This window comes from Lycium barbarum, chromosome 6 (genome assembly GCF_019175385.1).
Source record: "Lycium barbarum isolate Lr01 chromosome 6, ASM1917538v2, whole genome shotgun sequence".
NCBI classification, from domain to species: Eukaryota; Viridiplantae; Streptophyta; class Magnoliopsida; order Solanales; family Solanaceae; genus Lycium; species Lycium barbarum.
In genome coordinates, this window is record NC_083342.1 from 123,898,609 (window position 1) to 123,922,949 (window position 24,341).

General features: G+C 36.4%; 3 protein-coding genes across 4 annotated transcripts; 2 read left to right on the forward strand and 1 right to left on the reverse strand.

Moving 5' to 3' along the window:
• Positions 1–3,096: 3,096 nt before the first annotated feature.
• LOC132598571 (PHD finger protein ALFIN-LIKE 7-like) lies at positions 3,097–8,475 on the forward strand. Its single transcript, XM_060311525.1, has 5 exons — positions 3,097–3,547; positions 3,694–3,726; positions 5,473–5,701; positions 7,802–7,922; positions 8,016–8,475. The coding sequence occupies exons 1-5, from the start codon at positions 3,460–3,462 to the stop codon at positions 8,286–8,288; spliced, it is 744 nt and encodes a 247-aa protein (XP_060167508.1). The 5' UTR covers positions 3,097–3,459; the 3' UTR covers positions 8,289–8,475.
• Positions 8,476–8,712: 237 nt separating this feature from the next.
• Positions 8,713–11,386, reverse strand: LOC132598570 (pentatricopeptide repeat-containing protein At1g14470). Of its 2 annotated transcripts, XM_060311524.1 has the most exons (2): positions 9,973–11,386; positions 8,713–9,858 (listed from the first exon to the last, which is right to left on the reverse strand). In XM_060311524.1, the coding sequence occupies exons 1-2, from the start codon at positions 11,258–11,260 to the stop codon at positions 8,978–8,980; spliced, it is 2,169 nt and encodes a 722-aa protein (XP_060167507.1). In that variant the 5' UTR covers positions 11,261–11,386; the 3' UTR covers positions 8,713–8,977. The 2 variants fall into 2 exon arrangements, with proteins under 2 accessions (XP_060167507.1, XP_060167506.1); XM_060311523.1 differs by having other exon boundaries at positions 8,713–11,382.
• A 2,395-nt stretch (positions 11,387–13,781) lies between these two features.
• Positions 13,782–23,191, forward strand: LOC132598572 (histidine--tRNA ligase, cytoplasmic-like). Its single transcript, XM_060311526.1, has 8 exons — positions 13,782–14,316; positions 15,047–16,011; positions 17,668–17,847; positions 18,683–18,940; positions 19,347–19,481; positions 20,584–20,862; positions 21,505–21,642; positions 22,617–23,191. The coding sequence occupies exons 1-8, from the start codon at positions 13,965–13,967 to the stop codon at positions 22,914–22,916; spliced, it is 2,607 nt and encodes an 868-aa protein (XP_060167509.1). The 5' UTR covers positions 13,782–13,964; the 3' UTR covers positions 22,917–23,191.
• The last annotated feature ends 1,150 nt before the right edge of the window (positions 23,192–24,341 follow it).

A 24,341-nucleotide genomic window follows, 5' to 3' on the forward strand; every position in this document is an offset into this window, starting at 1 on the left:
GTTGTGGCAAATTGTCACCAAGATTTCATGACAAATTATACTGAAATTGCCATGTAAAATTTCATGTCAAGAATATAATATAATATAATATCATGTCAATTTCTCACCAAGATTGGATGATAAATTGCCATGTAAAATTCTCATCAAGAATATAATATTTTATTGATATTCTCTTGCAATTTCTCACCAAATCCTTGTAGGAATTCTTCTATAAATAGGCACATGTTTGTAAAAGAAAAGGAACCCATCTTTCATACGATTGGCATCCAATAGTGAAGAGGACACAAGAACTAGTCTTGGTGTCTCTCTTGGCTCTTTCTTGAAGTAAATATATTTTTTTAGTCTTTATTTCTATATAGTTTTTTTACTCCACAATGGAGTAAGTTTCCTTGGTTGGATACTAGATGAAGCTATTATAATAAACATCTTTATTTTATTATCTTCTTATGTTGGGATTTTCTCTTTATCATCTTTATACACCAAGGTATTTGATATTAATTATATCTCTTTACAAAAATCTTTATCTTATTATTTTATTTCTTATTCGGGAGAAGAGACCGATTTAAACAAGTTTATTGATTTAGATGATCTTTATCTTATTTATTTTAGTCCTAATTCTCGCGGAGGGATTAACTCAAATAAGTTTATTGATTTAAATGATCTTTCTCTTATTTCTTTCAGTCCTAATTCTCACGGAAGGATTGACTCAAATAAGTTTATTGATTTAAGGAATCTTTGTCTTATTTCTTTCAGTCCTAATTCTCACAGAGGGATTGACTCAAATAAGTTTATTGATTTAGCAAAAGCTAATCAAAAGAGGCTTTTGTTCACTTGGTGCACTCAACTAAGATAATTCTTATTTGAAGCCATTAATTTTATTGGTTAACTACACTAATCGAAAGAGGTGTCATTAATTAATTATTATTTAATGTCACCAATTAACTGTTAATAAATTAATAGTATAAGCGAGAGTGGTGCTATTAACATATTTTTGTTTTGTGGAGTGATTGTATTAGAAATAAGCAATCATTCTTTAAATAGGGAAATAAATAATAAAATTTTGATTTTATTATAATAATTTTATCTTGCTAATTCAAAATATCCTAACCTCTATCTTTTATTAGAAAAATTCAATAAAAATTCTGATTTTGTTATCTTAATTTTCAAGACTTTTGAACAACTCTTTTTTCATCAATTTGATCTTTTCAAATAGTAACAAAAATAATACGAATCTGTAGCTTAGGTGGTTCCAATCTCTGTGGGACGATATCTTAAACTTTATTATAATTTAACAGAGTAAGAGCAGAAAATACCTATGCACATTGGTCTCGTCACTTTATAGGATCTTAAAGGGTTGCCCTAGAGAGGCTACAGTAACCCATCCAGCTTGATAAAACTCAGAATGCATATGTTTGAAATTTCAAAGAAGCATCACCAAGTGGTTCTAAGAATCAAACATGCAAACCTTGGTGCCTCCAATTACTCATCATCTGTTCATTAATATTAATAAAACCACAACTTAGCTCTTCCTAGTTAGTACATAGCTGTAATTGTTGCAACACATGAGGTCAATCAACTTAATAGTAAATGTAAGAGGGAGCGGATAAGGCATGGCTAGATAGGAAAATGGACACAAGTTGAAGCGATTACTTCGGCCAACTCAGTTCAACAAGCAGAGCACGAGCATCATTCGAAAAGCCAACATCTATAGTGTTCTTCTAGCTAACATGTATGCAAATTAAGGCCAATCGAACAAGTTTATAATTAATGGTAGGAGCTGGGGACTCTAAAAGAATTTAATCTAGCTCGATTTATCAAAAAAATGTAACAACTAGTGCAGAAACTAAAAAGTTACTCACCTTATTTCTATGTTACCAATTGTATCTTTACTCAATTCGTTGCCTTACTTGATTTCAGCAGAAAAATATTCAGTACACTTGTTCTCTCATATTTTGATAAAATCTACTATAGAACCTCTTCCCTCTTTCTCTAACTTAGGCTCCTTTTTTCACCAATCAGTTGATCTGCAAAATAAAATAATACTTGTAAGAAACAAATCAATCAAACCCTAAAAATTATTCCCAAATTAGTTAGAACCATTTTTGGATCTATTCAAAGAAATAATCACATTTAGATTAATTTGTAAGTTAACCATCAAATTACAATAACCCTTCCTTTTTAATTCTAACTCGGAATTAACTATACTTGGCACAAATAAACAAAGGTTTTTCTCAATTTAACCGGAAGAAAAAAGTAAAAAAGAGAAAAAACAACCGTACTCCATATGGAACAATGCTGCAATTGAAGCCGAGTCTCTACCAAAAGAAAATTTTCAGTCAAGCTTGCGCACCCTCAACTAATTCATGAGTAATCTGCTATCTTCCACCATATCAAGCACGATGTGCCTTCGTGTGGCGGCTATGAATACATTCGAAAGGTAAAACGGAAAGAGTTTCATTTTGCCAAGAACCATAAAGATGGGAGTGATAAAAGCAACAAGGAGCGGACACGGGTAGGAACAACTGACCTTATTTGCAAGATTCTTTCTTAAAAATGTACATTGAATCATAAATTGGACTTACCTTTTTTTCTTTTTCTTTTTCAGTTAGGCAATTCTGTTCAACAAAAACCTGGATATAATATAAAACTTTGCTCCCGATTGAAATTGAAATTTAAGACCTCGTGATTCTCAACTCACGATCACATGACACTCTTGAATACACAATTAAAAAATACTTTTCACTTCAAAAAAATAAGACCTTTTGCTATATGGATCCCCCTCAACTTTTATTGAAAATAACAATGTTAAAATCAAAACCCACAAAACGCAACATCACAGCCTTCTGTTTTACACCTCTGCCTCATAATCACAAGAAAGAAAGAAGATAAAAGAAACCCTGTCATTCTCCCAGGCAAAAACTTCATCCTAAGTTCCTAACCAATAAAATATTCTCAACTAGGACTATTATTATAATTTAACAAGAAATAACAAAGACATTTCACATCAGATTTCTCATCTCTCCCACATTTTGTTTCTTTTAACCAATAGATCCAAGTACTAGTACAGTAGTTAGAAGTATTATTACATAGATATGTATGTATGTATTTACCAAAAATGAATGAAAATAAAAGCAGCTCTTAAAACCCTCTCTCCACACTTTCCATTTTCTTCCCTCTCATTCTTCTCTCTCTCTCTCTCTATCCATTTCTTACAATTTCTCTAATTACTTCTTACAATTTCTCATAAAAATTTAAGCTTTTTCCTTTTATGAATCTTGATTTTCATACCACATAGCAAACTAATTTTTAAAATTTGGTCAAACATGAAGAGAAAACCCTAGCTCTTTTGGCAAAACCCTAATTTCCTTCAACCCTTTTCTTGTTTTTTCAAAGACTCAATTATTTTTTTCTTTCTTTTTGTTGTGGGGTTGTTAAAAATTGCGTGAAGACAAAGATAATATGGAAAATACGGTACCTAGAACTGTAGATGAAGTATTTAACGATTTCAAAGGTCGTAGAGCTGGTTTAATCAAAGCACTTACCGCAGGTTTGTAAATTTGTTTCCTTTTTTTTTAAAAAAAAAACAAAAATTCATGCACTTTTATGGGTTTTTGAGTATAAGCGCTTTGTGGGTGTTTTTGAATTTTGTTAGTTTTGCTAATTATTTATTTGTTTTTTGAAAAATTATTGCAGATGTTGAGAAGTTTTACCAGCAGTGTGATCCTGGTGAGTTTTTGTTGCTCACTTTTTGATTGGGTTGTTGTGTTCCAACAATATTTGCAAATTTGAATCTTTTTGTGTTATTGAGCTTGTGGTGTAGTTCTGAATGTAGTATATTTCCTATAAGCTATAGCTTTTATTTTCTTGGACTGTTATTCCTGTTTTTTTTTTTTTAAATGTTCATGTTCCTACTGTATTCTGGAATTTCATGTCAATGTGGTAGAGTTAAGCTACTTGATTAGGACTTAGTGATTGTTAATATTTCAAAATTTTATAATTTGCTTCTTGTCCTGTTTTTGTGTAACCCCACTTGTGGGATTATTATACTGGGTACGTTGTTTTGTTGTTTTGTAATCTCTATGTCATTGTTGCAGGGAGTGGCCTAAAGCACATGGTTATAGCTTTCTGATTGCTAGCATCATTTTGTCATTTGATGTTCTGCTTTGGCTGTTATGCATGAATGGAAAGATCATATGTATATTAAGTAGTTAATCGTGCTTCAACTGAAAAAGTAATTCTCCCGCATTTACAACAGAATTATCATGATCTCAAACTGCATTCCAGAATATGAGTTGTAAAAACGAGATCATTACTTAAAATTTTATGTCATTTAGTGAGAGTGTCAATGTCAGAAGTGTTTTTTTATCGTAATCTTGATGGCTGCGTATCAATTTTCAAGGAACAAGAGATGTAAAACTTCCTTTAAGTAGCAGCGATCGTCATTTCTCTATCGCAGTGACACAGTGTCTCCAACCATCATTAATCTTGTTTATGATGGGTAAATAGGAATGCTCCAATGTTGCATTAAAGAAGTGTCAGACTTTTTCCTGATTGTATCAACTGGTATACTTAGAAGGGTAAAAAAGCACATGATTGGAGTTTTGAAAGCGCTTTGATGTTGTCATGGCCTTTTTGGTATAGATGCATTCGGTGTAGGCATACTTAAGCTGTCTGGAGGCAGTTTAGTTAAAGTGGGTTGAAGTTTGTGTTCGTCTGTCAACTTGTGACTAATACATGCTCGTCTTCTTTTTTTCTCTTTCTTGATAAGTTTGTTCTCTTTTTATTTTTCGTTTGGGGGGAAGGTGAGAGTTACTGTTATTTCTGTTCTGTGAAGTGTGGACACAATTTCAGATATTTGGAATTCCTTATTTGCTGGCAGTACTAGAGGTGCATTTTTGTGCCAGCATTCATGAATTGTTTTTGAAGTACTTGATATATTAGTGAAACATACCCTAGCTTTATCCCGAACATTTGACTCCTTTCTTTGATGCTGTGTCTAATTTGTTTATCTTTATTCTATAGTCTCAGTAAATAACTATATCTGAAAAACTGGTTTAAATTCTTTATTTCATTCTTATATTTATGTTGTTCCCATTTGTAGAACTGCTGATTATGACCTTTGTGACGATGTATATCAATACACTAATCCTATATCAAACAGTTGTCTTGGTCTTATGACAGTATATATCTCTCCTAAATGTTTGTAGTCCAATCACATAGTTATTTAAGGACTTTGTGGATTGTTTAATCCGACCTGGAACTTGTAAGGATAATAGATTTTTCTTTTTGTGTTATTGCATAATTCCTCTTCCCCTGACTTCACAGTTTGCCCTCTCTTTTTCCTTGTTTTGAGGCTTGTTGGGTGTTTACCCTCATTGGATGTTCAATTCTTTTTTTCTTTAGATTACTTATGCAGATCATTTATGAAGTGTTTATGACAATTTCTGAATCTAACCATATGTTTACTTCCAGAAAAGGAGAATTTGTGTCTCTACGGGCTTCCCAATGAAACATGGGAAGTAAACCTCCCTGTGGAAGAGGTTCCTCCAGAACTTCCGGAGCCAGCATTAGGTATTAATTTTGCACGTGATGGAATGCAAGAGAAAGACTGGTTATCACTTGTCGCTGTTCACAGTGATTCATGGTTGCTTTCAGTTGCTTTTTACTTTGGTGCACGGTTTGGGTTCGGCAAGAGTGAGAGGTAATATAACTCTGTTACCTTTAGATTTCAGCTTTATCTCTTTTAACTGTCTTGTGAACTTGCTCCTTTCTGTTGCATTTCATTTGAATGTGTATGTTATTCCTGTTTGTTGGAAGACATTGGAACCTTGGGGCTACCGTTTGGCAAATGTGATAAGTGTTGTGCCATGTGCCTCCCTCCTATTAAATTCTGTCTGGATTTTCTACCCTCCCTTCTAAACTGTCTTTGCAGTGTCTGTTAGGTAGTGTGTGCGTGTATCTCATTTTATCTGTTCAGGGGTGGATATACTGGCATAAGTTGAGCTACTTCTTTCTATAGTAGTTCCCTCATGCTTCTTAAAGCTCACCTCCCCAAGCATTTAGTGCATCCACAACTTGTGTGCTCCATTCATCGATTTTAGGGAGATAAGCTTCTGTGATTGCTGTTCCTTCTTCTGTTTCATAGGTGAGATATAGTTCAAAAATCACAGAAAAATTTAGTCAACAATCATATTATGAAAGTCTCTCTTTTCTGGGTCCAGCTCGTCGCACCGGGCTTGCCTAGTGCGGGTTACCTCTCCTGTGTGGTTTGCGAGCTATTGCGTAGGAGCTGGGTTTACCCTATGCGCACCCGAAGGGTAGCGACTGCGGGTTCCCATGTCATCAAAAAATAAAAATAAAAATGAAGGCCTCTTTTTTCCGGAATTGTTCTTTCTAACCCAGACAGCCGGGCCTCCCCTTTTTTCTTTTAATCTTGAAGAAATTGGTATACATATTCCTTTTTGTTGCCCTCTCGCTTACTACATAGTGTTTGACCTGCTTTCTGCCTCTCATAGAGGTATGGTTAACCCAACAGTGAATCAATCAATGAACTAGGCCTGATCCAAACAAGTTGGGTTTGATTCACCGTATCCGCTTCCCTCTCTCCAAGATTCAGTAATTAGAATGCATCTAGTTAGACAATCTTATGCTTGCCATTAATCAACCACAACCCTTCTGCTTTATCGGCATAGGAAGGCTCCCATAGAAAGTTGTGGTTGATTGATGGCGTTGAGTTTAAAACATTTTCATTATTCTAAGGTTTCACAAAAGCGCCAAGAAGGTGCAAACATATTGAGTTTAAAAGTTAAAACATTAGAACTCTACAAGTCTTACCTGTAACTAGGATTACACTAAGTTAGAACTCTAGAATGAAGCCAGTCGGATTTTTTGGCAATATAGGCGTCCATCTTCAACCTAAGTTCATTTAGTCAGTGTTTCATATTCTGTGTCATGAGAAGATGTGTTATTTCTTTGTCATGGTGAGTGTACCATTGACTTGTTGCAATGATATTCTTGGTGTGATGAGATCCTAAACATCTTCCGTTTTTTAGGTTTCTATTGTAGAATATGTTTACCAACCTTATCAAAATGAATATAGAGTTGCAATGCCCTTTGTCCTTTCACATTCAGGGGAAGGTTATTAGGTGCTACTTATTTGACAAAAGCAAATTCATGCGCTTAGTGGCATTGGTTGTGGCATCACTGGATAAGATAGTGTTTGGTTGAGTGAAGCTAAGGATGCCTCACATGTCGAGAAGTTTACCATCAGCTGGTGTGTTTTTCGATGTATCATCATTAAATAATATAGTGCTCTGTTGAGTGAACAGCAGGAGGTCTGACATCTTGAAAGGATCAGCTGTTATTATTCGCTGTAGCATCATTGAATAGGTTAGTTCTTAGTGAGTAAGCGAAGGATGTTTACCATGTCGGGTCATTCAGGATGGCACAAATGCTGTATAATACTTGGGGCAACTTATGTGTAGCAGGTTTTGTCCCTCTTTTCTACGCTTGAGTCCACTTTTGTATCTGCTGCTACTGTAGGTTAGAGAATCTTCTCGACGTGAAACTATGACTGAAATTGTTACAAGCTCGATTTATACTGGGAAACTGGTTGCATGGGTTCCATAATCATGTGTACTATGACCAGAAATTTTAACTTAAATTTGGTTTATGTTTTGTCCAGTATCTGGATAGTTTGCCTAGCTAGTCCAATCTCATAAATATGGCTTCCATTCGTTAAATGGTTATCTGAGATCAATTTAGAGAGGATAATTGTTTTATTTTGGAAATCATGTATCAGGAAGAGGCTTTTCCAAATGATAAATGATCTCCCAACAGTGTTTGAGGTTGTAACTGGAGCTGCTAAACAGGCGCGCGATGCTGCTCACAACAATAGCAGCAAAAGCAAATCTAGTGGAAAGGTTCTCATATACAGGACCTTACTTATATAATTAGAGTCTTGTTTTTTCATTTTGTTTGAACACATGTTTTCTGATATCATCTTTGATGTGCAGTCTCGACATCCAGAGTCCCAGCCCAAGGCAGCAAAGGTGTCTCCACCCAAAATGGAGGATGAAAGTGGGGAGGAGGAAGAAGAAGATGATGAACAAGGGGCAACTCTCTGTGGAGCTTGTGGTGATAATTATGGCCAAGATGAATTCTGGATTTGTTGTGATATTTGTGAAAGATGGTTCCATGGCAAATGTGTGAAGATTACTCCAGCAAAAGCTGAGCATATCAAGCAGTACAAGTGTCCTAGTTGCAGTAGCAAGAGAGCTAGAGTTTAATTTGTGGCAACTTTAAAAGAAGCATCAATCAAGTGGTGATGTTGGAAGGTCTAGGACTTTTAGTTCAGTTATCAATTGTCATCTGTGTCAAAGTTAAATGTTTGCTGATGCGATGTCCATTTCATGAACATTTGCTTTCTGTTATCTTGTTGGATTGTGTTTTAGATAAAATTTGTGCCTGTGATCATATTGTGTTTGGGGATCCATTTTTATCTTCTTTTACTTTAATGGCTTATCTAAATACTACACTGCGGTAGTATGAGAAATTCAGAAACTTTTGCGATCCTTAGTTTTTGAGTACAGGAACAACGATCTGCTTAAACTTATTAAAATGTGAAAATGAAACAAATACAGTTTCTGGTGGACAAAAAAATCTAACAATTATCACCTGTTAACTCTTTGCATTCATAGTACTAAAATCAGATCAAGCAACAGCCTTCGCTGAACCATTTCTCAATGGCGAACTGTAATATTCAAGTGTATTTATATCCACACAACATAAATATTGCTGCTGGAACAAACTAACCAGCCGAATAGAGCTGTCATTAGCAGTCTCCGAACATACTGGAGAGATCTAGCAAATTGCCATAGCCTAACATGCCTGACTATTTTTCTGTAAACCTAGTCAATATTGCTGATCTGAGAACAGAACATCATATATCAGTGTGGTTTGGTATAGTAAGGCATGACTACCAATAGTCTCCACATGAACACTGCCCTTCACTGAAGCAGTGGAACCGATTATTATCCCTTACAATGATCTCCCTCCCCTCCAACTTTGAAATGATTTTGATTGCTGTGTGGCAATCCCTACATATTCTTAGGTTCTTCACCACCCTTATGACCGAATGTGGTTCAGTAACAAGAAGTGCAAAAGCCACAGCCAACTTCTCACTATGAGTCCCTACCATCTCTTCCATCTCTTCTTCTTCAACATCTTTTAAAACACAGGTCTTATCAGCCATGTATCCAGCTAGCCTCATCTTCTTTTCTGTTTCGGCGAGCACTCTATAAACATCTGCTGATCGCTCATGTGACCTGTCACCCACTATAAACCTGTGCATCTCACCCTCGTGTTCAATCCAACTCCACCCAGTCGTCTTATTTACTCCTCCAATTGTCATCAACCCTCTCACCCTGTCTACATCTTCCCATCTTCTTGCTGACGCATATATGTTTGAAAGCAAAACATAATTACCTGAATTCTCTGGTTCTATTTCAAAGAGCTTATTAGCAGCAAACTCTCCAAGGTCTATCCTTTTGTGAACTCGACTAGCATGTAAAAGGGAACCATATACTCCTGCATGTGGATGCATTGCCATACTTCCAATCAAACATTTTGCTTCGTCTAGTTTACCATTTCTACCTAACAAATCAACCATGCACGCATAGTGATCGGAGTCTGGATCTTTGATTGAATCAAATACCCTTTGACCTTCTTCTAGCAATCCACCATGACTGCATGCTGTTAGTACCCCAATATGGGTTATTCGATCTGGTTCAATATTTTCTTTCTTCATCTTCCACAACAATTCAACAGCTTCAATGGCATTGCCATAAGCTGCCAAACCTGTAATCAATGTGTTATAAGAAATCACATCTCTGGCTTCCATCGATTGGAAAACTTTCTCAGCATCTTTCATATTACCACACTTGGAATACATGAAAATCAGAGAATTATAACCTGAAATGCTCAGTTTTATTTGATGCTTTTCCAGGAAATTCACTGCCCAATTGCCAAACTCTAAAGCCCCAAGGTGGCCACAGGCCGAGATCACACTAACCACGGTGACTTCATCTGGCAACACATCTTTTACTATCATTTCTTTGAAAAGGTCAATAGCCACTTTTGATTGTCCATTTTGAGCATAACCAGCTATAATTGAGTTCCAAGAGATGACATTCTTCTCAGGCATCTTATCAAAGAGCTCTCTCGCAGAAGCCAAATCACCAACTCTTGCATATGCGGAAATCATTGCATTCCATGTAACTAAGTTCTTATATTTACCTAATTCATCAAAGATCTTCCTAGCCATATCAAGATTCCCACACTTAGCATACATGTCAAGTAGCGCAGTCTTTGCAAAACAATTCAAGCGAACACCCTTCTCATTTATCATCTCCACAAGCCCCTCGGCAAGGCTAGCATCGCCATGCGAAGAACACGAAGAAATGACAGTAACCCATGTAGTTTCATCAGGGCAAACCCCACAACTCATCATCTCATTAAACAACCTTATCACCTCTTCAGCACACCCATTTTGAGCATACCCCGACAACATTGCGTTCCAAGACACAACACTTCTCTCCGGCATTCGATCAAAATACTTTCTAGCATTCTCCAAATCTTTCCTTCTTGAATAACCAGTAACCATTGCAGTCCAAGTAACAACATTCTTCTCATTTTCAGGCATCAAATCAAACAAACCCCTCGCTTCAACTTCACTACCCCAGTTCCAATACCCTGAAATCATAGCATTCCAATCTGCAACAGCTCTCTCAGGAATTTCATCAAACAGTTCTCGTGCAATCTCTACAGGCCCAAACTTTCCATACATATCCATAATCGCATTACGAATAAACCTATCCCAATCATAACCCATTTTAACACAATAACCATGAAACAAAACACCCCATTTTCCAGCTGCTTTGATGAGAATCGGGTACACAAACGCATCAGGTGTAATATTTCTTTTCTGCATTTTGTCAAACAGGTAAAGAACCTCAGTTTGATCACCCAAATGGGAGTGGAATTTGAGGATGTTGGTGAAAACGAAGACATTGGGTTGGTGGACTGAGTCGAAAACTCGGCGTACATATGAGGGCGGCGCGTGGAGGCGCGTGCAGAGATTGATGAGCTGCGCCACCCAGTAGTTGTCGGAGTAAAGGGAGTGTTGAAAGAGCTGTGCATGAAGCTGTTTTATGTGGTTTAGTTTGGTGGCTTTCAATGCAGCCGTGTGCAAGTGTGACATTACAAGTACGTTATTTCAGTGCTAATGTTGGTCCTTTTATTGTTAACCAACCTAACTGTTTTTTACGTCACAATTTACAACTACCCTTGTTTTTGTTTTCTACTCCCTCCGTCCCAAAAGATTATCTAAGTTTGACTTGACACATTTAAAAGAAGATTGTACACATATATGCGTTTATCTGTTGCTGTTGTTATTTATAAGGTTCTTCATAAACTCCATAATCTTCGTTTATCTGCTACTGCTACTGTTGTATTTTTAGTTTTTTAAAGGCTTGTTGCGGATTGTTAAGTCTGAACATTAATGGATGTTGATTTTTTTTTTTTTGAAATCTGGGGTTTTGCTCAACAGTTACTCTAACCCCACCTTCAACCTTTTTGCGATTTTCAGTGAATTTAAATAATGTCCGGTATCTGTTGGATTTTTGTATCTTTAATTTTTTGTTTGATTTAAAGTTTGAGTTTTTACGGTTTTTTTTTTTTTTATGGTCTTGTGGGTTTTGATGGTTTTGCTTTTCTTTTATGTGGGTAGGTTTTGATTCTTGATTTAACTGATTGAAAAAGAGCATCCAACAAAAAAAAAAAAATGGAAAAGGAGCGATCTATTGTTTCTTCTTTTACTTTTGTGGGTTTTGAGTATTATTGAATTGGAAAAAGAGCATCCTAAGGTAAGTGCTATTATTGAATTGGAAAAAGAGCATCCTAAGGTAAGTGTTATTATTGAATTATTTGTCCAGAGTCTTATTTTTGTTGTTTCATTAAAGTGTTGATCATTTTTTCGTATTTTATTGGTTTGGACAGGCTGAAAATTGTGGTTTTTGGGAGTGGCAAGATAATTTTCTAGACAATGCTTTATTGGAAATAAGTGATTTGAAGGGTAAATTGAAAGTGGCTACGGTGAAGATGGACAATTTAAGAGAGTCGTTGAATGCGGTTAAGCTCGAAAGAGACAACTTGAAGAAAAAGGTGCATAACTTGGAGGCTATAAATAACTCTCAAGTGAACAAATCAAGGGAATTGGAAGAGAAGATGTTGAAGTTGAAGATGTTATTATGATTTCATTGGCCGTATTAGTTGAATTTTTTGTCGCTAATTTGGGATGAATTATGCTTGGTCTAGTAATAGAAAGTGTCTTCAAAGTAGAAAACATTTGGAACAATTCCTAACACTAAAAAGCATTTTAATTGTATTTTCAAGTTTCTTCAACATAAAATATATTTTTGAAGGATTAGAAAAATCTATTACTCCACCGTCAAAATTTAAGTGGTTTACTTTCTTTTTTGATTCATTCTAAAAAGAATGTATCTTTCTATATTTAGTAAGTTTTCAATTTTAAAATTATAAATTACAAGTTTAAGATCACAAAAGTTTAAAATCTACACACATTTTTAATTTAAGAACATAAGATTTTAAAATTTTCTTTTATTTTTTAAATTGAAATAGGGGCAATCTTTTGGGATGGTCTTTAAATTTTTCCCCTCATATTTGCGGTCTTTAAATTTTGCCCCTCATATTTGTGGTCTTTAAGTTTTGCCCTTAACTTGGATACCTGAGGTTCTGGGTTCGAACCCCCGCTCAAGCATAAAATAAAAAAAAAAATCGCAAGGCAGGGCTGGAGGGAGTGTATGCCGGATCTGGCATAAAGTCCTTAAGGAAAAACTAAAGTTATGCCGGAGGGGGCATAACTTTTCCTCAAGGCATAGTTTTAGTTATGCCTTATGGGGCAAAACTTTTCCATAAGGAACTATGCCTTATGGGCCAGATTTTTAATTAAGGCATAACCAAAAGTATGCCTCATAAGGCAGAATTTTTCCTTAAGACAAACTTTTAGTGTTGCCTTAATGAAAAGTTCCGCCTTATGGGACATACTTTTAGTTATATTTTATGAGGCACACTTTTAGTTAAGGCATAACTAAAAGTATGCCCCATAAGGTGGAACTTTTCCTTAAGGCTTAATTAAAAGTTTCACCTTATGGGACATACTTTTAGTTATATTTTATGGGGCACACTTTTAGTTAAGGCATAACTAAAAGTATGCCCCATAAGGTGGAACTTTTCCTTAAGGCTTAATTAAAAGTTTCACCTTATGGGACATACTTTTAGTTATATTTTATGAGGCACACTTTTAGTTAAGGCATAACTAAAAGTATGCCCCATAAGATGGAACTTTTCCTTAAGGCATAATTAAAAGTTTGCCTTGAAAAGTAAAAAAAATAAAATATATGTCTCAAAGCAAAGTCTGCCCCCTCCAGCATAACTTTAGTTTTTCCTTAAGGATTGTATGCTGGATCCGGCAAACACTCCCCCAGCCCTGCCTTGCGAAATTTTTCTTTTATTTTATGCTTGAGCGGGAGTTCGAACCCAGAACCTCAGGTATCCAAGCGAAGGACAAAACTTAAAGAACACAAATATGAGGGGGGCAAAATTTAAAGACCACCCCAAAAGAAGGGCAATCCGTGCAAAAAAAATGTTGAAATAGAGGGACGCTTAAATTGAATCAGAGGGACTGCATTTTGCATTGAGTGTTCTCCAAGTGAACCCAAAACTAAACCAAACCCCAACCGAGGCCCATATATATCTCCAAAACCAAACCCCAACTGCCTTAGGCCTTCAACCCAATTGCAAAACCTAATTCCCAAAGGAATATCCAATTCAGCAGCCCAATTCCATTTCTTCACCGGCGAGTTCGCCGGCAAACCCAACCACCAATGGCAGAACAGAAACACGTAATTACAGTTGGCGGAAAAGGCTCGTCACTGTCATCATCTTCCGTCTTCCAAATATCCAACGGACTCAGTCGCCTTAACATTGACTCTTCAGCACTCTCCAAAGCATCATCTTCATCCTCCAATTCTAAAACCAACAAAACAAACACGCCTACACAATCTTCCACATTGTCAATCCTTACTAATTTAACACCCGAGCAATCTAAAGCCTCTCTCTTAGTCCTCCTAAACAAGCTCTTACTCTCTTCTTCAACTCCCCCAACTATCACTCAACTCTCTGACATCATCCTTAATGATGTGACGTCATCCTCTACTATTGATGGTGTTTCCCCAGGTGATTTAACTGTAGCACTAATAGCTTTATCTTTTGGCAAAATGATTTAACTATAATTAAATAATTTTTTATTACTCCTTCCGTCCCAATTAAAGTTTTTTAGTTTAACTGGACACAAACTTTTGAACCTTTGTGATCCTAAATTAAATTAAAGATGTGTGTAATGTATTAAATTATTCTTTGAATCTTGTGATTTTAAACTTGCCATGTAGTATGTTTGAGTTATCAATTTACTAAATATAGAAAGAAATCTCTTTTTGGGACAGACCAAAAAGGAAAGTAGGAGGGAGTAGTAGATAGGAGGTTGGGGAGGTCAAGTATTAGGGTAGATGGTTATTAGGGAGTAGTAGATCACTTATTCTTCCTTACTAGTAGTCATAGTATTTCTCCTGTAGTTCCTTGTCCTTCTATTTCTGCTATTATTTACTGTCTCTTGTTCTTTCGCTTAAAATATTGTTTTGTTGTTGTTATTGCCCATTTTTCTTATTTGACCTGCTTTATTATGAGCCGAGGGTCTACCGGAAACAACCTCCCTATCTCCCAAGGTAGGGGTAAGGTCTGCGTGCACTCTAACAAGTTGTTGGGAGAATTAGATGTTTTACCAACACTAGAAATACTTTTGGCGACAATGAAAATTTATTGTTTGCAAATTTGTTTTATATTTTGAAATTTATTATAACGCCCATAAAATATAGCTAACAACATTTAAATGTTGACGGCGTTTCCTCAGGTGATTTAACTGTAGCAGCAATATCTGGAATCTCTGCTATCTTAGACCATAGAAGTTCAGCTTTGTGTGTTATTGTTGATGCTATTGCTGCTTTGTCTTGTGAGGCATTGGGAGCCGATATTTCAGCTTTTAACTTGAATGATTCTGGTGATGGTTCCTCTGATAAGGACGTTGTTTCCGTGGCTGCTGATTTGAAGATCTTGCTTAACGGTTCGAAGTTTGTTAACCGTGAAAGTGATGAACCCGCAGTATCTGATGTTCCCGTAGCTCACGGAAAATTTAGAGAGATTTCCCGGCGTTTGCATTCCAGTACACGTGTCCAATTGAACTCTGCCATTGTATCCAATTCGGGATCTAATGGTACAGCCAGGGCAATGTGTGCCACATTGTTTTCTTTGGCTGTGGTCCTCAAGGATTTGGGTTACATCAGTTATAACCGAGCAAAACACATTGTTGATTCGCGCATTACTGGAGATGATGAATTTTGTGCAATGCTGTTAAAAGAATGTCCTCGACCTGATCAGCTAAAAGCTCTATTCGTGTCTTTGGTGTCAGCTCATTCGGAGGAGGAATATGTTAAGTTTTCACATGATGTCAGCTCTTTACTGGGGATGGTAGAGCAAATAATTTCATGGGAGGCCCTGGCTGCTTTCGTATCCCTCGAAGGAAGGGACTTCGTAGGTCAGACGCCGAGTAATACGAGTGTAGGAGAGGATAGTGCAAAGGCAGCTAAGAAAGGAGGAAAGAAAAAGAAGATTCTGGGTAAAGGTACCACAGCTCTGGTGCAGATTTTGAAGGATAGGCTGTTGAGCGAAGCATCCCAGACCGTCACGGTTTTGGGGGATTTAGTTCACCATTTCTTGTCGCTACTGGACCCGAAGGACTCGGGATTTGACACTTTACTGAGAAAGGTGAAAGACATCGTGGAAAGCAATGAAAGCCGCCGATTGCCTAAACTCCCAAAGGTAGAGAACCATACTATGTTATCTTTGTCACTCATCTTTCAATTCTTTTTGAGAGAACAGAGTAGTTTTTTTTTTTTTTTTTCCTGCTGCTTCAATATGATTCCCTTGTCACCTTATTGAATTATTAGTAGCAGTTTGATTCTGATAGTTTAGCAACTGGCTGAAGACTTGGCTGTCTACTTTATTTGCTTATGTGAAAAAGATGTGTCGGAGTATGCCTGCTGAATTTGCTTTTAATACGAGGTCATATGATATGAACACCCAATCTGAATCCTTAAGATAATGGTATGGAGTGGCGCAAGACCCTTATAAACAAGTGTACACTATTAGATCAATAGTTTGTTTATGATTTTTGCAGAACACAACCAGTAATTAGCTGGAAATAGTTAAGTTCTTCTAGTGCAACCTTGGCAATTAACCACAACTGTGGAAATAATATTTTTTAAAAGTGCAAGAACATCAGAAATTGGCAGCTGTCATATAGGATATAAATGTATTTCCTTTAGTATTTTCTACTTCTGAATAAAGTTCTGATATTTATTCTTGTAATAAAGTCTCAAGGATAACTACACTTTAAACCTGATTGTAGTTCTGAAAGGTTCTGATCAATTTACGGCGAAATACGTCTTCATTTTCTTCTGTAACATCGTCTTTTTTTGTCTTTTCTTTTTTGATCTTCAGTTGTTGGGTTTTATTTTGTGAATGAATTCTAATTTCAGATGAACTGAGAAGGGCTTTGGGTTGCAAATAGGGGAGAGCTTCTGAATTAGAGCTCTGAAATACTTGCAGGTTTTCTGTGGGGTGCCTTCCAAATCTAAAGCATTCAACAGCAAATGAAAAATGGCATCATAGTACGGATTTGTTGCAGTTCTAAGTGGGTTTTTGCTTCTGAAAGTGATTTTTTATCCTCTTTTTTGAGCCAATTTTTGCTTTTCAGAAGCTACCCACTTAAGACTCTTCCGTTCACAAATTCGTCTCCAAACGCCATTACATTTTTTATTTATTTTGACTGTTGATCTTGATAAAAAAAAGTCTCAAGTTTACCGAAGACAGAAGTAATCTAATTCTTATGCTTCCTCTCAATTACTTTTTAAACACATTAATATTCAATTTAGCAAAGACAATTGTTATGCTTTCGCTTAATGTCTGCACCTGTCGAATAGTTACTGTCCATTTAGAGTTTGGTGGAGGTTCTCCAGCAACTGGATGGAAACATTGATGATGTACGCTAGGTTTTAGGTGATGCAATAACAGTAATTGGCTGACCTAGAATCAGAGGATACAGAGGTGGAGTTTGAGTTATGAAAGCCTTTTTGCGTCTGGATAAGTGTGTGAAAGTAATGAGGCCATAACAACTATAAATCCCTTTGGACCCAAGAGAGATTGTTGTGACGAAGGTTTTTGATCGGCTTTATGGCTAATATTGCTTAAAAGGCTAAATAACTTAAGGAGCTGAGGCATTCTGCGATAAACTTGATGCTCAAGTGTATCTAATTTATTGGGAGCCTTGCATGTCGAAGTTGGAGTCTTATCTCTGAATTTTGTAGGTTTTAGCCCCTTGACAGAAAGAGCAAGTAGATTTTTAATTTGCTGTCACAATGTTTTCTATTAGGTAATTAATTTGCTGTCACAATGTTTTTGATTCTTTTGTGACAGGGAACTCGTGATTTTGCAAAGGAACAGATGGCTATAAGAGAGAGAGCTTTCTCAATTATAGTTGAGGTTTTCAAAAGGCATGGTGCTTCTGCTTTGGATACTCCTGCTTTTGAAATGCGAGAGACTCTGATGGGAAAATATGGAGAAGACTCAAAATTGATATATGACCTTGCGGATCAGGTTTACTAGTTAATTCATCTTGCTATTTGTTCATTGATCTTTGTTGGTGCATCTTATCACATGGGAGCTCCACGCGCGCGCGCACACACACACGCACACATGATTGGGTACGTGCCCTCAAGGGTGTGCCCTTCATCGATGAACCTTGGGATATATGATGGTTCAAATTCCAATAGAGGCAAAGAACGTTGGGAGAATTCTTTTCATTAGCCTGTGCTGATGTGAGGTAGCAGGTACCTCGTGGATGGGTTAGTGGAGATGCCTACAAGCTGCCTGTAACCCACCGTTGTCAAAAAATAAGCAAACATATAATTATAATTGGGACAACAGTGTGGGTAGTTGGACTTTTTTCAAAAAGAAACTGTGTGAGATTTTGTTGGATGTATTTCATATTTTCACTAAGATTTCAGTAACTGCAACTTATCCTTATCCGTCATTTAACTATAGAAATTAGAATATTGGTAATTTCACTTTTGTACATGTTTTGTTTGCATTTGATTTTCCGTGTAAAAGGCTTCACCTTTTTCCATGATTATTAGAAATTTTATCTTCCTGTAGAACTACCTGTGTTCTTCCAATCCCTACCTTTCGCAGTGCAGAATTGTATGCTTTGCTGTACTTTAAATACAAAAGTGGTATTTGGGTTGGAGAGTGAGAGGTTTTTTAGAAGTTACAAGTAAAAATGAGTCTGATTGTGTTAATATTGACATACTATTATTTAAGAGGTCACTGGGTTTTTTGTTGTTGTACTTTTATTTAAGAGGTGTTCATTATTTAGTGCATACTTCATGATCTTTTTGATACTGATTTCTCCTTTCCCCGGTACTGTTTGCAGGGGGGTGAACTTTGCTCTCTTCGTTATGACCTGACAGTTCCGTTTGCCAGATACGTAGCAATGAATGGTCTGACATCCTTCAAGCGTTATCAGATAGCTAAGGTGTACAGAAGAGATAATCCGTCTAAGGGTAGATACAGAGAATTCTACCAATGTGATCTTGATATAGCTGGTCAGTTTGAGAAGATGATGCCTGATTTTGAGGTCATAAAGATTTTGACCGAGTTGTTAGATGAGCTTGATATTGGAGAGTATGAGGTAAACTTTCTAATGGTTCTCTAGCCATGTCCAAATTCAATCTATGCTTGTTGGTTGACCTTGGACTGATATTCATCATGAAAGGACACAATTTAGATTTTTAGTTCCCATCACTTGAAAATTGTCTTTTGATTGTTGCATGCACTCATCCTCCCTATGCGTCCTCTCAAATCATCAACTTATATTACCACAGTATTTTTTGGTTATTTCACTGGAACAATTTCTATTTGTTTGGCTATGCATATCTATCAGGAGTTATACCATTTCTATAGGTATATATTTCTCTTTATGTTTCCTACAATCGAGAACATTCTGGTATTTTTTCTGATGCAATCTCAAGGAACCATCTGTCCTATTAGTGGTGTATGGCATTACTAATTATGTGAAGCTTCTATTCTTTATTCAGGTAAAGCTTAATCACAGAAAGCTGCTTGATGGTATGTTAGCTATATGCGGGGTGCCACAAGAGAAGTTCAGAACAATTTGTTCAAGCATTGACAAGCTAGATAAACAATCGTTTGAGCAGATAAAAAAAGAAATGGTGAGGCATAGTCTCCAGTAGGCATAAAGTTGTACAATTTATTAAAATGGCTATTCAATATTATATCTATTATTGGGGATTTTGCTAGTATTGACACACTATTGCTAGTTTCGGTATCTTCCATTGTAGTTTCGGTATCTTTCAATTATTCTATAATTAACACAAAAATGAAATAAAAATTGTAACAAAATGTGCCGATTCATGCAGTGTTATTGACAATCTATTAAAAACACCTAATGAATCTTATCTTCTCCCTTCCATATTTCTGATTATGTCCTTTCCAATACCAAAGATCAATTTTCTCTTGATTAGAGTACTTGAAATGGCGGGGGTTGGGGTTGGGGGCCTCTAAATTCCAGAATAGTTTGAGATGTTTTTGTTGTGATGTGAACATTATAGCCAATCATTAGGGCAAGAAGATGAGAATGTTTGATGACCCATTGATCCTGTCTGGTCTGATTTTACCATATCTCACCGGTGCTTTTATGAACTCATAGCTTGGTCTAACTGGACGGGTCTACTACTAATTCCCAGTTGAACAGTTCAGCTGACTGGTTTTGCTTTTAAAACATTGAAAAAAGGATAATATAATGAAGGGAAGAAATGTTCATGTTCTTCAATGTGAAATCGTACTTTGTTTTTTATAATTCTTTTTCATTTGTTCTTGTGGGCTTCTAGCATGTTAGAATGTAAGGACTCTCTGAAGGTTACTCCCTCTTTATGGTTTTTGTTAGTATCTTGCTGCTATATTTCATTAGTTTTTTCGAGTTAATTTGATGCTCCGTTGGGTAGTTTTTCTTCTTAAATATTTGATTCTCTAATTTTTTAAACTCATTGCTGTTTCCCGCCTCTTAAGGTTGCTCCATATTTCAGTCATTTACTCCCTCGTAATTTATTCAGGGCGATTAATCAGTTTCAGGGTGAAGTTAGACATTGTATGTAAACTAAAATTAAGGGACTTAGGAATGACTTGAAAAATACTGTGTTTCTAGACCTTTTAATCAGATCTCCCGAAACTTGTGTTAAAAATCTGTCAAATTTTATCTTTGAAACAGAGCGAGTATGCAATAAGCACTCTAATGCTACTGTCATTTTGTAACAGGTGGATGAGAAAGGCTTAAGTAATGAGATGTCAGACAGAATTGGTACATTTGTCAAATGGAGGGGACCTCCTGTGGAATTATTATCTAAGCTCAAGCAGGAACGCAGTTTTTTGGAGAACAATGAATCTTCACTTGCATTGGATGAATTAGAGATTATGTTTAAAGCTCTTGAGAAGTCCAAGTGTATTGACAGAGTGGTTTTTGACTTGAGCCTTGCAAGAGGCCTTGATTACTACACAGGAGTCATATTTGAAGCTGTCTTTAAAGGAGAGACTCAGGTAGATCTCTGGGTTAGCTAAAAAGTTCTAGTTCTAGTTACCTATGCTATGCTTTATTACTTTGGCTTGTCGATGTGGTGATAATCAATTCATATTTTGTGCATTAGGCATCTAAGAAGTATATATAGATGGTTCGAGTTCTAAACATTGATTTTTTTAGGCGTATAAGAAAAGTATATATAAATTGTTCAAGCTCTCAACATTGTCAGGAGTCGAAAGTATCTCTCTCAAGTACTTTTGATGATTTTGCTTTGACTTCCATATTTCTGAAATGTAATCTACACTGGAGTAACCAGTGTATATTATTCTAGATTTTTCTGTCTCACATACTATGTTCAGTGGTGAACACTGTCAACCTAGGTAATTGACTCTTCCCAAGGCAACAGCAGGTTTGCAAGCCTCCAAGTGCAGCCTTGTTTTATTTAAATGTCTTCTGCATCATTATACCCTGATGAATGGCCTCCGTTGTGTAGTATCAAATTTGATGGTGGAGTTCTAGTAGTTTGATTATGGCATAGACCTATATAAAACTCTCTGTGCCTACTTCTATGTTCCTCCTATTATATGTTTCTGTGCATGAAATGTTCATAAAATAAAGTTTCTCTTCACTGAGCACTATCGCTGGTCTGGAAATGCCTGCAGGTTGGTTCGATTGCTGCTGGTGGACGTTATGACAATCTAATAGGGATGTTTGGCACACGGCAGGTTCCTGCTGTTGGGATTAGTCTGGGAATAGAGAGAGTATTTGCAATCATGGAACAGCAGAAAGACAAGAATCAGGTGATAAGAGCTAAATAATCATATTTGATTTGTTTCGAAATAGACTTTGGTAGTTTTCACCTTTTCTACTTGTTGCACATCAAATCAATAAGTAAATAGAAGTGTCTCATCCCACAAGTAGGGTCTGGGGAGGGTGGTGTTTACGCAGCCTTACCCCTACCTTGTGAAGGTAGAGAGGCCGTTTCCGATAGACCCTCGGCTCAAGTAAAGCATATCAAAATCAGAAAGAAGGAAATACAGTAGTGAAGAAGCCATACTGTTAAAAAAAAAAGAAAAATACAGTAGTGAAGAAGCCATACTGTTTAAAAATAAATACAGTATTGAAGAAGCCATGTAGAAATGAACAGTAGCAACAACAAATAATACGACAACCGAAGCAAAGGAAACAATAGGTAACGAAGAATAAGATAGTAGGAGGGTAAATTAATAATACTGTTAAGGAAACTAGACAACACTCGACTACCTACAAAGCTTGTACCCTAATCCTTGACCTCTCTCTAGGATCATGTCCTCGGTAAGCTGTAGGTGTGCCATGTCCTATCTAAGCACCTCTCCCCAATACTTCTTCAGCCTAGAGGAGACAGTTCACATAATTCAATGTGATAACAAAGCGGTAGAACTGATACTACTGCAAACTTACTCAAGACTTGATAAATGTCCCTATTTCATGGTGCACATAATGCAGTTAATAAACAAGTGTACTCACACAAGAAACTGAAAATGAATGAAAATGGGGTAGGTCGAGAACAATAGAGAGACATTGTGTTCTGTTTTTCTTGTTTTTTTATTTTATATTTGTCCACTCAATGGCACGTGCAGTCTGCATGTCTGAAGATGTCCTAAATTTTTTGCATTGTACTAGATCCGTTCCGTTGCTACCTATTATCTTATAAGCTCCTCTCTCTCTGAAGTGTTAATTTGTGCACAATCTGTGTCGTTGATGGTATCATTATTTCTCCTTTAACAATTTCCAGGATATCCGTGCCACTGAAACTCAAGTTCTCGTTAGCATTCTTGGTGATGATAGTGCTTTAGCTGCTGAGCTGGTTGGTGAATTGTGGAATGCTAAAGTGAAAGCGGAATTCATGATACATAAAAAAGTGATGAAACACATTGACCGGGCCAGAGATTCGGGGATCCCTTGGATGGTAATTGTTGGTGAGCGCGAACTTAGCGAAGGAGTTGTTAAATTGAAGGACGTTAATGCAGCTATTGACTATGAGGTCCCCAAAGGTAAGCTTGTGGACGATCTATGCAAACGATTAGGCATGTAATTTCTTGAGTTCTTAGTATTGTTAGATTGAAACAAGCTTACATTTTTTTTTTTTTGGGGGGGGGGGGGGGGGGGGGGGGTTGGGGTTAGGGGGGGCATTGACCGTACTTGTCCCCATTAATCCACAAGACATTACGTTTTTCAGAACCCATTACGTGTGAAATAAACTAAAGCGAGACAATGTAAGTTCATTTTACAGTGAGAACACTCCTTCCTGTTAACACTTGGTCTAACTTTAAATAATATCAATATGTACAAAAGAACTACTGTGAATTATTTCTGTGTTGCCTGAATCTGGAGCGCGGCGATTGGGCATCTATCATCCTAGCTCGAAGCCTTGAACTTGACTCGGCAATCCCTTCTCATGAAAGAAAAATTACTGGTTCCAGTCCTCCTTGCTCAAGCTAAACAGTTAGATGTGTCATTCGTCTGGCTGAAGCAATGCTCATGTGTGCATTGTGCCACAGTAAGCATTTCTAATGTCTCTGCCTTAGCTTGAAGTTGCCATTGTGCAGTCAACCTTCCTAGGATAATGTCCCTAGCCAAGGTTAAATATGTTTCATTATACAGTCAAACCTCTCTATAACAGCATCGTTGGGTCCGAAATTTTTCAGCTGTTATAGAGAATGACTGTTATACACCTATAACAGCATTGACATTTAAATAATAGTTCGTTGTTATAGGCCAAAAAGATGCATAAAATCCAACTTTCATTTTTAATTGTCAAATTCTAAGCTTAATCACACTTTGTACCACGAAGGGAAATTGTTTAATAATGAAAACATATTTCATATGATATTTTTTGTCATAAATAGTGTATTAAATGATCAAATATTTGGTCAAAATCTATACACTTATTACTGGTAATCGTAGGTATTCTATTATTATAAAGATTAATTATTATATTACCAAAAAAAGAAAATATCTGTTATATGGGGGGTAATTTTACAAAGAGCATACTGTTATAAAATTAGTTGTTGCTGTTATAGGTGAAATGTTATTATAGAGAAGTAAAATATAACATAAAAAATCGATTCCGAAAAAACTTGGCTGTTGCTAACACCCAAATAGATAGCTTCCATTTCTGCTTCAATGTTGCTGTTGAAATATGCGTTAACAGAGGAACTCATCAACATTTGCCTTTGAGTCCCTCAAAATTCTAAGGCTTAATACCCAGATGGACCCTTAAACTTGACATGTTTTGTAAGATAGGCATATAAACTTATAAGGGGACCAGATAGACACTTAAACTTACTCAAAGTATATTTTTCAAGTTTTTCAGTTGTTTTGAAAACAAAAACTATATTTTTCAAACACTCACAATTTTCATGGCCAAACAAGCCCTAAATATATCACAAAATATTTTTTTTAAAATGCAAAAATAAGGCAAACGCATATACATGAGACTATAAATGTGCACTTAAAC